Below are 17,521 nucleotides of genomic sequence, written 5' to 3' on the forward strand. Positions count from 1 at the left end.
CCATCGGATAATTGCCGGTGACACTGGTTAATTATAGTCAGTCGGATAATTGCCGGTAACACTGTCAATCGGATAATTGCCGGTGAGAGGCAGATTCCCCGCAAATTGTGCAAACGGCAATTGTCTGGCCAGTGTTTGTGCAAACAACTTCTAAAAGTGCAAACAGTTGATTACTGTGAAAACGGAAATGTGCGACGAGTAATTGTGCAAACAGAAATTGTCCCAATTGTGCAAATAATCAGTTCTGCCTGCAAACGGCAATTTCTGACCAGTAATTGTGCACATGCAAGGTGATCATGTAAGACAGCAACTGTCGACCCGGGACATTATGTGGGTCGGAAATTATCGATTGGCAATTAGCCGTGTATGTATTATCTTTTTGACCACTACTACTAAACCTGTGAGAGAAAAAAAGAGAAAAAAACTAAAATAAAAAACCCGCGTTATTTAATGAATATTTAATGAAGGGGGCACGTGAGCACTGAACTCAAAGTAGCACACAGCTCAGCAGACCGGAGTGAGTCGATCACGGTCAGTTCACTCAATGCCGCGGAGGGTCAGGTCTGGTCTTCCACACCTTGACATAGTTGACCTTCATGGCCGCGTCTTCCCCCTGGTCGTGGTCGGGGTGCCAGGTCGGGTACCACTGGTTTCTGGCCGCCCAGAATCTGTCGGCCTCGTGGCCCGCTCGGTCCTGCCACGGCTTGGGCTGAGGGCTGTTGCGGTTCTCGTCAGGGAAGAAGCCCACCCCGCCCACTGCCACGTTCATGACCAGGTAGAACTGAAACACAACGTCACATCGCGGAGCTTGTATTGTGTATCATAGGCATCGTGGCACAAGGCTGGATACATTGTTTTATCAAGCACAAGCTTCTGGATAGCTCTGTGCACGCACAGTCACTTTCTGGAACTGTTTGCAAGGACCGTTGTAGTGAGAGTCTCATCAACATCACGTCGTGGAGCTTGCGTTCACTATCATAGGGATCTTATCTCAGGGCCAAGCACGAGGTACAGTTAAACCTGTATATCACGACCACCAAACAAGAGTGGTCGTTCCAGACAGGTGGTCGCTATGTGGGGTCTACAACCTATATGGATATGCCGGGCCTATACTTACCTCCTAGTCAAAGAGGGCCATACTTTGTGTGTGTTTGTGTGTGTGTGTGTGTGGGTGATTGTGTGATTCTGTGTGTGTGTGTGTGTGTGGTCTACAACCTATATTCCTATCCTTGACCTACTTACCTCCTGGTCAAAGGGAGCCATGCGAGTTCCCTCCCTCCATGGGTTGTCATAGCCTTGCATCTGATCAAAGCCACCAAATTCCCAGAATCCCCCCGCGCTCGGTGCCACTTTGAGCGTTTCATGTCCGTCCACGCTGAATCTGTGTAGGAAAACATTATCAATTATTAGATTACTTGTATTTGTGACCCTCCACCACGGAATGAGTCGCATGTCACCTTTGCATGATTTTCATATTTTTTACATTTTTCTAAAGAGTTTTTTATGCTCTATGCAGTGGTGAAAACCTTTTTAGAAAAGAGCGAAAAATTTTGAGTTATAAGCCTGTGACTAAGGTGACCCTCACACTGTTACCAGACACTCCCCGGACTTTTATTAAGCCTAGCGCAGAACCGCGCGAGGTGACATGCGACTCATTTCGTGGTGGAGGGTCACATTTGGGTTATTCTCCACAGCTGAATATCAATTGCAGTAGTGACAAGCATTCCCAGTCCTACGTACAGCAAACGTCGAGCTACTAATAGCCCACGCTCCAGCGGTCAAGGCCAGCAGACAACTCTGCAGAGTCTGTTGTAAAGGGTGACGCAGTAGTCTCCCTGTCTCACACAGTCAGAGAACAGGTGGACAAGGGACACTACTCTCATAACACAGGCGTGCTACTCACGTGATAGATGTGTTGTCCCACTCCACGCCAAACTTATGAAAGTCGTCTGCATACGTCCCGCCAGTCGACAGCAAACTGCACATATACGGATAGACAATTATTCAATTCTTTTAGCCTTCCAGAGCGCATGCTCACAAAATTACAGTATGATTTTCCAAAGTCGAACCACACGTATAGAAATTATAAATGACGAGTTTGACCATAAAAGGATCATACACTTTAGGCACAAACACCCCTTCTTCAGTCCACCCAAACTCTTACTTTTCTTCGTGAGATTTGGGCCATTGGTTGACTTGGGCCATTGGTTGGCGAAGAAGTGCAGGTCGCACAATATATCCATTTACCACCCAACCCGTCCCCCCCCCCCGACTTATCCCCCCCCCCCGACCTATCCCCCCCCCCCCCCCCCCCGAACCCATACCCATCCACCCAAACTCTTACACTTCTGTGTGAGCCTTGGGCCACTGGTTGGTGAAGAAGTCAGCGCCAAAGTGCAGCGTGCTGCCGATATTGTCGACACCCTGCGATGTTCCTTTGGGGTCAGTGTAGTGAAGGTTGCCTCGACTCTCCATGATGTCAATCTCTCCCGAGGCCGGCCAATTGCCGTACACGTTACTTCTGGGCAACATCCAGATGGCTGAAACACACAAGGCGAAAGATATCTTATCCAGAGCTCAAAAATACACGAAGCCTTGTGATAGAACCGTCCAGGCCGGAAATTTGCAGTACACGTTAATTCTCAGCAGCAACCAGATGGCTGACACATACAAGGCATAAGATGTGTGATCCGGAGTTCAAAATACAAGGCATAAGATGTGTGATCCGGAGTTCAAAATACAAGGCATAAGATGTGTGATGCGGAGTTCAAAATACAAGACATATCAAAATATATACAAGGCATAAGATGTGTGATGCGGAGTTCAAAATACAAGACATATCAAAATATATACAAGACATAAGATGTGTGATGCGGAGTTCAAAATACAAGGCATAAGATGTGTGATGCGGAACTCAAAATACAAGGTATAAGATGTGTGATCCGGAGTTCAAAATACAAGGCATAAGATGTGTGATCCGGAGTTCAAAATACAAGGCACAAGATGTGTGATCCGGAGTTCAAAATACAAGGCATAAGATGTGTGATCCGGAGTTCAAAATACAAGGCATAAGATGTGTGATCTGGAGTTCAAAATACAAGGCATAAGATGTGTGATCCGGAGTTCAAAATGCAAGGCACAAGATGTGTGATCCGGAGTTCAAAATACACGAAGCATTGCGTCGAACCTGCCCTGCCGACACTTCTTGACACAAAAAGGTTCTTCTTGATAAAGACCACCTCCCCATTACGAACACGCCAAACAAACTCCCAGAAGATGTTTTCCTATATATTTTACCTTTCCATAACGAGCACCTGTCTATATATAAAGACCACTTTAGGTATGTCCAGTGCATTTTCTCTTAGTGAAACAAAGGAGGGACTCTACTGCTGAAAGTACCTTGGTCAAAACGCCAAGTAAAAGTGAGTCGTGTTTTGCCCGCCGCATTCCCCTTATCACACTCAATAAAAACAACATTTATTTTAATCCAATCAGAGAACATGTATGCAAAACGTCAACACATATAACACGAATCTCGACATGTCGAAACGTCAACACAGATAACACGAATCTCGACATGTCGAAACGTCACAACACTCACCTGGCCACAGCCAATCACCAGCAGGCAATTTCGCCTCGACCTCGACCTTGCCGTACCGGAAGTTGAACCCCCTGGAAGATCTGAGACGTGCTGATTGGATGGGATTGATCACCTGACCTGGTTGCCCTTCACGCTTACAGCCCCAGTCCATATTACTCGTACACACGTCGGCAGCACTGGACCCTGGACGACAAAACAAAGATATATTTGAAAATGAAATCCGTCATTGAAGGCATATGTAAACGATTCGGTTTACCATCTCAGATCTGCCAAGGCCTTTTACATAGATTGAGACCATGCTTAACTTTTTCACCAAATTTGGAAACTATTTTTGAAATTGCACAAAAGTCAGACTATTTTATCCTTAAAATTGTTACTTTGTGGAAGGGGCATGCACAGGCTGAAGACTATGTCCCCCCCAAAAAAATGAAGTGATTCGGTCATCAGATGTAGAAGTTATACACAATTTTGTGGGTTGCATCTTTTAGAGTCACCCTGTATGAGCATTTGTTTTGGCCTTTGCTAAATGATCGTTGATAAAAAGAGATCCATTATCGAGTCCTCAGTTTTCGTTCTTACGTCGAGAGTCAGCGTAAAGGTAGGTCTATGCATCATAATGCCATGTCAGCAGTTTATCTGTTTTGGATGTTTACACTTTAAGTACATTTTCTGGACTTTCACTCAAAATAGAAGTGTTCCACGTGGGAACACGCTTACTTTGACCAGTTCTAAACACAGTGTGAGTTGTAAAGAAGTGTGGCACATGGTAAACACAATGTGTTCCTGTGATAACACTACAGAATGTACAAAGGGTTAGCTTGATAACACCCCCACACAGTGTGTTCCTGCGGTAATTAACACTACAGATTGTGCAATGGGTTAGCTAGCTCTATAACACCCCCACACAGTGTGTTCCCTAAAGTGCGGATAACGGGTTCAACAAATTTAGATCAGAACCTACCCCAAAGATTCAAGGCACCATGCTCCAAATACTCCACGCCATAGTGGTCTGAGGTCAGCGTCTGTCAAACGACGAAGGAAATATTAAGTAAAATATATCTGTACCTGAAAAATAGGCTTAAAAGGTGATCAGTTTTATGGTAAAACAAAAACAAATACCGTACAAGAAAAGGGGGAGGGGATGAATTTTTATGTTGCACATACGATTTAATCAACGAAAGTTTGTCGATTTATGAAAATGTAGGTTAACAACTCTTATTCCCTACTCTCCTACATATGCGATGCTTAGCACAAACGGTTTGTTTCTCTACTGACGTAATACCCACCATGACAATGCATCACGTGGCCTCATTTATTACGTGTCAATACCGTCCTGAAGTAGACAGCGACAGGCATACAAAATATTGATGAAGAGTATAATATTGATGAAGAGTATAATATTGATGAAGAGTATAATATTGATGAAGAGTATAATATTGATGAAGAGTATAATATTGATGAAGAGTATATAACACAACTGGTTTCTGTTGTGTTTTCTTTGCGTTTGTTTGCACACAGTATATTTTACGCTGTGACGAATTTATTTGATTGACAACCTTCATTTACTTGAAATGATAATCTCACCGGTTTGATGTACAACACCCCGTTCTTTGTGTAACTGTTGGTGCGGTTGTTGGTGTAGTACTGAAACTCCCAGTTCTGAAACAGACAATTAAACACACAATCATCAACTAGTGTTGGCGTTCACGAATAATGGCTTTTTCTATTTTGCAAAATGAATTAAAATTTAATATTTATCTGTGTGTTTCAAGTGCTCTGTGTATCTGTGTCTCTGTCTGTCTGTCTGTTTGTCTTTGCGTCCGTCCGTCTGTCCGTCCTTCCCTCCCTATCTCTCTGTCTCTGTCTCTCTCTCTGTCTCTCTTTCTGTGTCTCTCTCTCTGTCTGTCTCTCTCTTTCTCTCTGTCTGTCTCTCTGTCTGTCTGTCTCTCTCTCTCTGTCTGTCTGTCTGTCTCTGTCTGTCTCTCTGTCTGTCTCTCTCTCTCTGTCTCTCTCTGTCTCTCTCTCTGTCTCTCTCTCTCTCTCTGTCTATCTGTCTCTCTCTCTCTCTCTGTCTGTCTCTCTGTCTGTCTCTCTCTGTGTGTGTGTGTCTCTCTCTCTCTCTCTCTCTGTCTGTCTGTCTCTCTCTCTCTCTCTTCCACATTCCCGCCGTTCTTACCTCCTCCCCCCACCTCCCCCACCCCATCCCTGTTAGACTCACCCCGCCCCCTGCAGCGGTGATCTCGTGTTCCCACACCCTGTGGTTGATGAAGTTAAAGTTGTCCTCGAAGACGAGACAGGGGAACGAGGTGCACGTGCGATCATCGATGAAGCCATCTCCAATCCCTGGGCCGTCTGCAACACAACGTACGGGGCACAGCGCACCGTTTGTATGGAACGCCAAAACGGACTTATTACCCAGCAGAATCTTCCGGTAGATTGTACCCGGTAAAAAGTCAGTTTTTGGCGTTCCATAAAAAGGAATGCCAAGTTGTCGTTCTTTGGAACAGACTGCGAAATTGCCAGTATGGTACCTGTGTTGTGTGGTAAAGGTCAACATCGGTACGCGGCAGATGTAGTTCTATGTTCTCGTGCTGGCAAAGCAAAATTTAGCTCTGTACCCTTCTCCTATAACAAGGCTGGGTCTCCTTGAGACGGATGTTCGGCTTGAAATCTGCGTTTTCCAGGCTATAAATAGCACAAAGATAGGTGACCTTTCCGCCATACTCACAAGGATAGTTGCACGAGCACCCTGTGTCCCCTTTTCCGACGAAGGTCGAAGCGCTTCCGGTGTTAGAACCAAAGGTGCCCGGTGCATTGGTCCCGAAGTTGGAACTTCCTCCGGTGGTCGACGCACTTCCGTTGTTAGAACCAAAGGTGCCCGGCGCATTGGTCCCGAAGTTCGAACTTCCTCCGGTGGTCGACGCACTTCCGGTGTTAGAACCAAAGGTGCCCGGCGCATTGGTCCCGAAGTTGGAACTTCCTCCGGTGGTCGACGCACTTCCGGTGTTAGAACCAAAGGTGCCCGGCGCATTGGTCCCGAAGTTGGAACTTCCTCCGGTGGTCGACGCACTTCCGGTGTTGGAACCACTTCCGGTTTGGGAACTACTTACTGTTTGCGAGGTACTTCCGGGTGCGACAGAAGAAGTGTGTGAGCCGCCCGAGATAACAGTGTTCAGACTTGCACTTTTAGTAGTCGGTGGATTGGTGGTGGTAGTGGTGGGCGTGTTGATGGAAACGGTGGTGCTAGTTGGTACTGCAAAATAAAAAAGATACAAAAATGAAAGTTGTATCGTAAAGCGATATTGACACATGAAGTCAATCTGTGGGGCTTTCAAAATAAATCTGAACGCACTGCATTTTTTTCACCGAAATTATTAAATCACAGGCTGTGCGAAACCCTACGGCCGGGGCAGCATGTGGACGCATTGTCTTGGTGACACAAACCAAATGAACCTAATTTGCATATATAAACAACTTTCTCTATTTTTGAGCTCGTTTTTAATTCAAACTGACACAGCAGTATGTGTTATTAATGATGTGCTAACTGTTAGCATATATGATAAGAGACATGGATATCAACATGAGCCGGTGTAACACGAGAACATTACTCCCACGAGATGTTTTACTCCGGAGTAAAAGTTTCGTACGAAAATGTTACTCCCTTTACACAAAAACTACTCCCCCATAACACGAGAAAATTACTTCTAACGACAGGTGTGTTCCGAGTCAATATTCCGGTCGAAGATGTTACTCCCCTGACGAATAAATAACGAATAAATTATTTCACAGTAACACGAGCAATGTACCGCACCTTTTACTCACTTGTCCCCTGGGTGGTGGAAAGGGTGGAGGGAGGGTAGCGCGACATTTGTTTGCGCGAGATTACATATTGGCATTATCCCTTCGCCCCCATCCCATTTTCGTGTACGAGATTTTTACTGAAAGTAAAAACATTGGGGAGTAAAAATGTCGTGGAGGGAGTAATTTTTGTGTGCCTTGGGGAGCTCTTTTCTCGTACGAAAGGTGTACTCGGAGTAAGAATTTCGTACGGAATTTTTATTCCGGAGTACATTTTTCGTGGAGTAAACATTTCCTGTTACACCGGCAGAACTTTTACCATGTAAATTTCAATTGAGCATGTCCGCATGGTATGCTCAGATGGTGGTTGATGCCTTGCCATTCTTTTCAGCGCCCACCGACAAGAATAGTTGTTCAGAACTTTTACATGGAAAGGTGTATCATTTACAAATAAGAAACGTTGCATTCCTTAGAAAAAGGCACGCTGATATTTTGTTGTGGAAAATGGAAGTAATACCGTAAGTCCAGGTTCTGTCAGTGATCTGCAACCCTTCCCCGGTGGTCTTGATCACCATAACCCAGTAGTGCACCGTGTCCCCTGGTTGAAGCTGTACGTCGTTGTCTCGGTGAACCCATTCGTTGCCTGTAACAAAAAAGTCCTTGGTCGGTTCAGATTAGAAGTGTAAATAGAGAATACTATACATGGCGTGTGATACCCTAGTTGCACGATGTTTTTGTGTTGTAATAGTGAAATACAGTAAGTTTTTCAGTATTTGAAAAAGCAACGAGTGTATCCCTGGTATCACACAGCAAGCCGTGTAGTATTCGGTGTATCCTACATTCTGTAGTTGCGTGCCTTCTGTTCAAAACGTTGATGTGTCCAAACTGAAGACGCGTTTAGAGGACCTCGATCTCTTCCACAGCCTCGTAAAATAGTTGACGTCAAAGCAAAACGAAGTCACTCCAGACATTATACAGTGTCACGTGTAAGTTCTTAAACTTCTTCAAGAGGATTCAGCAAACGCAAAACAGTGTTTCGAGAATTGTGTGGAAGACTGAGAAAGAGAGAGAGAGAGAGAGAGAGAGAGAGAGAGAGAGAGAGAGAGAGAGAGAGAGAGAGAGAGAGAGAGAGAGAGAGAGAGAGAGAGAGAGAGAGAGAGAGGGAGAGAGAGAGAGAGAGAGAGAGAAAGAGAGAGAGAGTGAGAGAGAGAGAGAGTGAGAGAGAGAGAGAGAGAGAGAGAGAGAGAGAGAGAGAGAGAGAGAGAGAGGGAGAAAGAGAGGGAGAGAGAGCGGGAGAGTGCAACTATGTGAATTAATTAAACATGATAACACTTCTGTTTTTTTAACAGAAAAAAACCCGCCTTGAAACTAAAAAATAAAAAAAGGTGAGACACAGACAGACAGAGGAACAGACACACAGGCCGATGTAACACGAGAACATTACTCCCTCGACATTTTTACTCACGAGCTAAGATTTCGTACGAAAATGTTACTCCCCTTACGAAAAAATTACTCCCCCCTAGCACGAGGAAATTTTTCCCCACGACAGGTGTACTCCGAGTAACAATTTCGTACGCAAATGTTACTCCCCATGCACGGAAAATTACTCCCCTCCAGCACGATGAAATTACTGCCCACGACAGGTGATCTCCGAGTAAAAATGTCTCCTTCACAGAAAAAATTACTCCCCACGACTGGTGTACTCCGAGTAAAAATGTCTCCTTCACAGAAAAAAATACTCCCCCGTAGCATGAGAGGATTACTCCCGACGACATGTGTACTCCCGAGTACAAATTTCGTAAGAAAATTTTACTTCCCTAGAATACTTCCAAGACACTATTATTCCCCTTACACAAAAATATTCCCCTTGTTACGAAGAATTTCTTCCCCTCATTTTGCAACAGACTTTTACGTCAAACATAAATGCCCTAAGTAATCATTACTGTCATCACTCAAAATTACAGAAACCACAATGAGATACATATAGGTTACGCTCTGAGTCCTGGTCGATTTCCAGGTATTCCCTGTGTGTGTATGTGTGTAAGCGTGCGTGTGTGTGTGTGTGTGTGTGTGTGTGTGTGTGTGTGTGTGTGTGTGTATGTGTGTAAGCGTGCGTGTGTGTGTGTGTGTGTGTTTGTGAGATAATCTGGGAGTAACATTTTCGTACAGGTAGTACTTTTTTCCTACGTCGAACAAAAGGAAAGTACTCTACGAGATTATTACTGGGAGTAAACATTTGGGAAGCATGCAGACAGAACACGGGTGAAGAGCCACGGCAACACTAAGAACACAAGCAATAAGAACACAAGCAATAAGAACACAAGCAATAAGAACACAAGCAATAAGAACACAAGCAATCAGAAAGGGGCAATGTCAGTGAACACGACAACAGTAGCACAAAGCAAAATAATGCAACATGAGAAAAAATTCCCAGAGAAACAACCACACAAAATCACAAACAAAACACCCACATATTCAATAAAACTACAACTCGAGTGAAGCAAAAAATGACGTCATCACCTGTGTGAGCAGTGACGTCAGCAGCGTGATCTCCATGGCTGACACCGGCCAGCGGTTTGTTGACGTTGTAGTGAAAAGCCACCAGGCGGTAACCGTTGTCTAAAATCATACATATAATTATAAAACCAACGTCGCTGGGTGAATGCTATATTCAGAGGACGACAAACACGTTCACGTTGTTTCATTGATTTTGTGTGGTTTTAAATAAAACGTTAATCCATGATAACATCGTGTGACATAATTATACAGCGTATATATATATATATATATGAATAATATTTGGCGTTAATGATCCGTACTCAACCCAAATGTTTATGCAGTTTTCGCGAATTATAGATCCTGGATGTATATGACACAAATAAACACTATGGTGGACATCGGACGTCTTGACTTAAAAAATAAAATGAAAACAAGAGTGTGCGCCATACCTTTCAGTCTAAACTCAAAGTAAGAGTGTGCGCCATACCTTTCAGTCTAAACTCAAAACAAGAGTGTGCGCCATACCTTTCAGTCTAAACTCAAAACAAGAGTGTACGCCATACCTTTCAGTCTAAACTCAAAACAAGAGTGTGCGCCGTACCTTTCAGTCTAAACTCAAAACAAGAGTGTGTGCCATACCTTTCAGTCTAAACTCAAAACAAGAGTGTGCGCCATACCTTTCAGTCTGAACTCAAAACAAGAGTGTGCGCCATACCTTTCACTCTAAACTCAAAACAAGAGTGTGCGCCATACCTTGCAGTCCAAACTCAAAACAAGAGTGTGCGCCATACCTTTCAGTCTAAACTCAAAACAAGAGTGTGCGCCATACCTTTCAGTCTAAACTCAAAACAAGAGTGTGCGCCATACCTTTCAGTCTAAACTCAAAACAAGAGTGTGCGCCATACCTTTCAGTCTAAACTCAAAACAAGAGTGTGCACCATACCTTTCAGTCCAAACTCAAAACAAGAGTGTGCGCCATACCTTTCAGTCTAAACTCAAAACAAGAGTGTGCGCCATACCTTTCAGTCTAAACTCAAAACAAGAGTATGCGCCATACCTTTCAGTCTAAACTCAAAGTAAGAGTGTGCGCCATACCTTTCAGTCTAAACTCAAAACAAGAGTGTGCGCCATACCTTTCAGTCTAAACTCAAAACAAGAGTGTGCGCCATACCTTTCAGTCTAAACTCAAAACAAGAGTGTGCGCCATACCTTTCAGTCTAAACTCAAAACAAGAGTGTGCGCCATACCTTTCAGTCTAAACTCAAAACAAGAGTGTGCGCCATACCTTTCAGTCTAAACTCAAAACAAGAGTGTGCGCCATACCTTTCAGTCTAAACTCAAAACAAGAGTGTGCGCCATACCTTTCAGTCTAAACTCCAGTCCCCCATTGTTGGAAACTACTGGATCAGGAAAATGGACCTGAGACGTTACTACGGCAACCAGACAGGAGAACACGATGTATTCTGCTTTTCTCCACATCTCGACCCTGTTGACGCCACAAGAAGACAGGTCACAAAAAGCGACATCCAAACATCAAAATATTGAAACTCAACCGCTGTGTGATAAAAGTAGTGATACTAATACTACAGTAAGGATAAAGGAGCAGGATACTGCATACCATCGGCTGGCGTTTTATGCAAGCTCCTGTGAACTGTACATACTATTTGGCCGAGACTATAGTAAATCCTGGGCTGCTCGAAACCCTTCGACCGAGACAAAGCTGACTGAGTGACTGCGGTGCCTGAAGTCAACTGAAGGTTATTTGCATGAAACAGATTTTCTTTATTTCTGAGCACATTTTTAATTCAATTCAAACACATTAGATGGGGTTTGTTTTCAGAAAATACCAAAGAATCCAAGGAAGACACTCTTTTAGTCTGTTTTTGAAATTTAGTTTTCAAGCAGAATTTGAATTAACAAATCAGTTTTAAGCTTCAAAACTGAAATGAAAACGAAAATAAAGGCCGACTTCGCCTCACAAGAGGTTCACAGAAAAAGGCTTGCTTTCAATGGACCGAGGGTGTTCCCTAGCGGCAAGCGTTCAAACAAAAGGGTGTATGCAAAAGCCTGGCGCTGTCTGTGATCGGAAAGCGCTGGGCCTACATCAAAATATGCATCACGCTGAATAGACACTAAAACTGACTTACCAATATTGCGATGAATAGGTCCCGTCCGTGAGCAAGGTTTTTTCTCTGCACTGCACCAGGCTAACTGCACCGTGGCTTTAAAGGAAATATCAGTGTTTGTTTGTTAAAGTTGATGGTGATTGTGGTGGTGCCTGGCAACACAAGCTGGCTGTAAAGTGAAGGGTAAGCAAGAGCTGCCCACAAAAAACTGTGTAACACGTCAACACTATGGGCTGAGTTTTCCTTTGTAACACTTACAACCCAGACTTCATGCGACATCGCACGTCCTCAGTCCCCCCTCCCCCCTTTCCCCACACCCCCCTCCACACACACACATAACCTGAAACCAGAACAAACGATAGGGAGCTTGAAAAAGTAGTGTACATACAACAACCGATTTCGGAGTTGCTCTGCAGCTTTGGAATGTCTATATCAGGCTCAGTTTCGCTGTCTGTTATCATTCGTTTTATGTTTTCCAAGGATGTTCTCTGTACACACAAGACAAGAAAAGCAAATACTCGTACGTCTCACCCTCGTCATGTGCAATATAAATCAGAAACAAATCGTCTGCTGCTCTAGCTCTTTGAACACTCAAGAAAATAATAATTTCTTTCACATTGACCCGAACTAGATCCCATTGTGACCTTGAAATTTGACCGGGATCTACCTGACCTGTGTCAGTCTTGCGGCCATCAAACACTGGAAGTGTGAGGCGTAACAAAAATTCAGTTCCAAAAACTTAGAGAAAATTATAATTCTACTTTACATTGTTGCCAAACTCAACCCCTCTGTGGCCTGCAAGATGAATAAAGGTCAACCAGACTTGGGTCATGTCTGGAGGTCATTAAACCCTAATAGTGTGTACAGTTTCAAAGATCTAGGATAAAAAGAACAATAAACAAAACAATATTTTCACTCTCTTTTTCCACCTGAACTTTCATATTGTTTGAGGATTATCAAAACCTACTAGAGTGTGAAAATGTGGAGTCTCGATCTACTTCAAAATATATCCGAGAAAACGTCAACGTTACGTTTTCCGTCCACACACTGCTCATTACTAAGTTTCTTTGAATAACTCAGGTTAGCCAACAATCCCATGATTCTCCACCTGCCACATCTTTATTCTTACTTCGTACTTATTGTTCGCCCCTGACAGCAGTGACACCTAGAGCCAGGTCGCATCTGGTAGGTTACGTATATGTATTCCTAAAATCCCACAGCACTGGAAAACCATATAATTATAACCTGAATCCGGGTTCTGTGTCAGGCTGGCTCCCCTATTCATATATCCATGTAAACTACAAAAAACAAAAAATCACAATAGGCAAAAGTTTGCAACTTTTACAGGCGAGAAGAAAGCCAATTCAATTATATACCCCGAACAGGTTGTTTTGTTTCGCTAGCTTGGGTATTTCGTGTGCTATGCTATTCCTACTAATGCAGGTGTCGATCGCTTGAGCGGTCAAAATCGCGACTTTTTGCGTCATTTGTTTAGGGGTATCATGACAAAAAGCGCTGTATTTCAGAAACGACTTGGTGGATTGCTTTATTTTATTTTTATTTACGAGGATTTATATCGCGCACGTATCTCACCACACAAGGCGACTCAAGGCGCATGATACCTATTAATGCCGTGCTTTGAAACTTTAAGACTATTTTTGTGTGTAATTTGTTGTCGATTTTTGATTGGGCCCTTCCGTTTTTGTCCAGTCGATTTTGAAGGTACCCTTATTTGAGTGGCGGTAACGTGATCCCCGTAAAATAAATCTTTACTCCGAAAGGTGATCCAGATAGTCAAGTGAACGGCCTTAACTGGCATGTCAAGTTTGAATGAAATGACAGGAGTATTAATGCTATTATCTGGAAGTGAAATTTGTTGCAATAATTTGTTGGCGAAGTTTAGTTACTTAGCATCACAAGCACAGCATAGATACGGAGTATTTTCGACAGTACAAAGGCTAAAGTCTGCACTTCAAAAAGAGATACATTTTTCAAAAGTGAACTTTGCTCTTATTTTAAGGAGAGCTGAGGCCAACAAAAAAAATAAAAAAATATAGGGTTAACATGCTACTTCCCAAGATAAAGACTGAAACTTTAGGATTGGGTATTAGGCTTTTTCACAAAACAACTACATGTACTGATGACATTTTTATGAATCTATTGTGGGTATATAAACAAATCATTAACAAAATGTGATCACACGTGAAAAAGAGTTATTGAGGAACACAGTAACACACACACACACACACACACACACACACACACACACACACACACAAACACACACACACACACACACACACACACATAAACACACACACACACACACACACTCTCTCTCACACACACACACACACACACACACACACACACACACACACACACACACACACACACACACACACACTAAACAGTTACTATAGTGGTACATTTGGGAAGGGGGAAATAACTTTGCACCCATTATTGAAACAAAATGTCAATCATGAAACACAAGCAAACATAACATTAAACAGGTAAAAGTGACAAGAATTAATTGTTAATTACATCCAAGATAAGGTACCCCATTAACCACAGTCACAATATGACCCCTTAACATACTCAAGTTGGAATTGTGGCATTCTTCTACTACCCCCTGCCCGTTTTGACAGAAAACGTGCTTGTCTAACTAAGCCTGAGAAAAAGTAAAAGTGACATGACATTTTTAAAAGACAGTTTTATGGGAGTTGAAGGATTGCTAAGGAGAGAAATAAAAATAAAAGGAAGCATCATCAAATTAAAATGATCGTTGGTCGTTGGATTAAAATGATCGTTGGTTACTGGCAATACAAATCATGTAATACATTTGGTCAGGTTTTTTGCTGTGTAAAAATTTTACACAGCAAAAAACCTGACCGGAGTAATTTAATTACTCCCAGAATGCGACAGATTGCACAGATTTAAATCTAGATTTCAAAAACATTACGGGGGACCGTAGTTTTCAAAAAGTCTTTAAAGGAAGCCCTTAATAAATAATGTTATGATTGGGAAGTCTGTACACTGACTCTGTTCACAGCGTTGTTTGGTGTTGTGTGTGTGTTGTTGTTGTGTTGTTATTTTTGCTTCCTTCTTGTTATCTCTCTTTTAAGTATTATTTTGTTGTTGCGTTGTTATGTTTTCATTCCTTCTTGTTATCTTTCTTTTAAGTATTATTTTGTTGTTGCGTTGTTATGTTTTCCTTCATACTTGTTATCTTTCTTTTAAGTATTATTTTGTTGTTGCGTTGTTATGTTTTCCTTCCTTCTTGTTATCTTTCTTTTAAGTATTATTTTGTTGTTGCGTTGTTATGTTTTCCTTCATACTTGTTATCTTTCTTTTAAGTATTATTTTGTTGTTGCGTTGTTATGTTTTCCTTCATACTTGTTATCTTTCTTTTAAGTATTATTTTGTTGTTGCGTTGTTATTTGTCCGTCCTTCTTGTAAGAAGTGTTGTTCCGTTAAGACAACGCCCCTGTCCCCAAGTCCTTGGTTTCCATGGCAACAAGCCAATAATGCGGCTTTGCGGTCGTTCACCATCCGCTGTATTTGTCAGATTTAGCATCCTCCGACTATGATCTGTTTCCAACTGTGGAGAAGTATCTCAGGGGAGAGCACTACGAAACGGACAATGACGTCATGACTGTCTTTGAGGACGTCCTACGGTTACAAGACAAAAGCTTCTGCAGCAACGGCATCGAGGCTCGGAGTGACCGGTGGAAGAAGTGTGTGGAGGTTAAAGGTGACAGTGTGAAATGTCAATTTCTTCAAATCTCGTAAGTCAACTCCTTCCTGGTCGGGTCCGGTACTTTTCAGTTGTGTGAAGTCTGTAAATTAGTCAGTGTTGAAATGTCAATTTCTTCAAGTCTCGTAAGTCAACTCCTTCCTGGTCGGGCCCGGTACTTTTCAGTTGTGTGAAATCTGTACATCAGTCAGTGTGAAATGTCAATTTCTTCAAGTCTCGTAAGTCAACTCCTTCCTGGTCGGGTCCGGTACTTTTCAGTTGTGTGAAGTCTGTAAATTAGTCAGTGTGAAATGTCAATTTCTTCAAGTCTCGTAAGTCAACTCCTTCCTGGTCGGGTCCGGTACTTTTCAGTTGTGTGAAGTCTGTAAATTAGTCAGTGTGAAATGTCAATTTCTTCAAGTCTCGTAAGTCAACTCCTTCCTGGTCGGGTCCGGTACTTTTCAGCTGTGTGAAGTCTGTAAATTAGCAGTGTGAAATGTCAATTTCTTCAAGTCTCGTAAGTCAACTCCTTCCTGGTCGGGCCCGGTACTTTTCAGTTGTGTGAAGTCTGTACATCAGTCAGTGTGAAATGTCAATTTCTTCAAGTCTCGTAAGTCAACTCCTTCCTGGTCGGGCCCGGTACTTTTCAGTTGTGTGAAGTCTGTAAATTAGTCAGTGTTGAAATGTCAATTTCTTCAAGTCTCGTAAGTCAACTCCTTCCTGGTCGGGCCCGGTACTTTTCAGTTGTGTGAAGTCTGTAAATTAGTCAGTGTTGAAATGTGGATTTCTTCAAGTCTCGTAAGTCAACTCCTTCCTGGTCGGGCCCGGTACTTTTCAGTTGTGTGAAGTCTGTAAATTAGTCAGTGTTGCTGTTGTGTGTGAGACACAAAGGCGAACGTGCACAACAAAGAAAACATACAGACTTAAAACTCAAAAACATGTCGTTTTTATTGTGGTATTTATTTTCTGTACTTTAACAAAAAGCGAAACAAAGCAGAGCAAATGACATGGACAACAAAGGCAACGGTTACGATGACTTCTGATGAGAAATTAGAATTGTATATGAAACATTGTTGTACTTTAATCATTTAATTTTACAGACGCTGCGTGTATACTGCAGTGTTAGTTTTGCTGTGGCTATAGTTTCAGATTGAGAAACTTGAATGGTGTGTATTTGTTTGTATGTGTGTGTGTCCGTAGTGCGTTTGTGCATGTGTATGTGTGTATGTTTATTAGAAGGAGAGCTTGCGCGCGCTTAGTAGGCGGGGGGGGGGGGGGGACGTGCGTGTGTCTGTGTATCTTTTAAGCATTTATTCGAGTGCTAGTAATCCTGCCGCTAAGTTACAAAAATACATTAATGATAATCATGATAAGGCCAACAAAAAAAAATAGTCTGTTTACGGTAATCCGACCGACCCTATTTTTTCGCGCGACCCTAGACTTTTTTTGGGCATTTGGGAAAAAAAAAATTTGGTTTTTTTGCAAAATAACGTAAAAATTATGGTTTTTTGGGAGAAAAAAAAAATCCCGACCTACCGACCCTATTTTTTTGGCCTATGTTACCGTAAACAGACCTATTTTTTGTTTGGCCTATAACAAATAAAAATCAACGAAAAATACATGATCAACGAAATCAACGGAGCCCGTTGCAACAACTGTTGCAATGTAACTGCTTAACTCTTTCTTACAATTCCAAAAACATTCTCCTGATTGGAAAAGATATTGAATTCTACAGATACTAAAGCGTATTTTCAAGTGCTA

The 17,521-nt window shown here is 42.5% G+C and overlaps 2 protein-coding genes across 2 annotated transcripts in view; one reads left to right on the plus strand and one right to left on the minus strand.

The window, feature by feature from the left end:
- Positions 1-17,521, plus strand: part of LOC138976484 (tripartite motif-containing protein 3-like) — a gene marked incomplete in the record, with an annotated part of 395,324 nt that overhangs the window by 358,791 nt on the left and 19,012 nt on the right.
- On the minus strand, positions 465-12,126 carry LOC138976462 (beta-1,3-glucan-binding protein-like). The gene is made up of 13 exons (XM_070349312.1): positions 12,046-12,126; positions 11,260-11,384; positions 9,920-10,018; positions 7,917-8,042; positions 6,330-6,854; positions 5,820-5,953; positions 5,186-5,260; positions 4,563-4,623; positions 3,602-3,784; positions 2,345-2,540; positions 1,904-1,978; positions 1,243-1,381; positions 465-781 (listed from the first exon to the last, which is right to left on the minus strand). Exons 2-13 carry the CDS (start codon positions 11,375-11,377, stop codon positions 542-544), a joined length of 1,971 nt encoding a protein of 656 aa, XP_070205413.1. The 5' UTR covers positions 11,378-11,384; positions 12,046-12,126; the 3' UTR covers positions 465-541.

Source organism: Littorina saxatilis, linkage group LG9, assembly GCF_037325665.1.
Source record: "Littorina saxatilis isolate snail1 linkage group LG9, US_GU_Lsax_2.0, whole genome shotgun sequence".
In the NCBI taxonomy this organism is placed as follows: Eukaryota; Metazoa; Mollusca; class Gastropoda; order Littorinimorpha; family Littorinidae; genus Littorina; species Littorina saxatilis.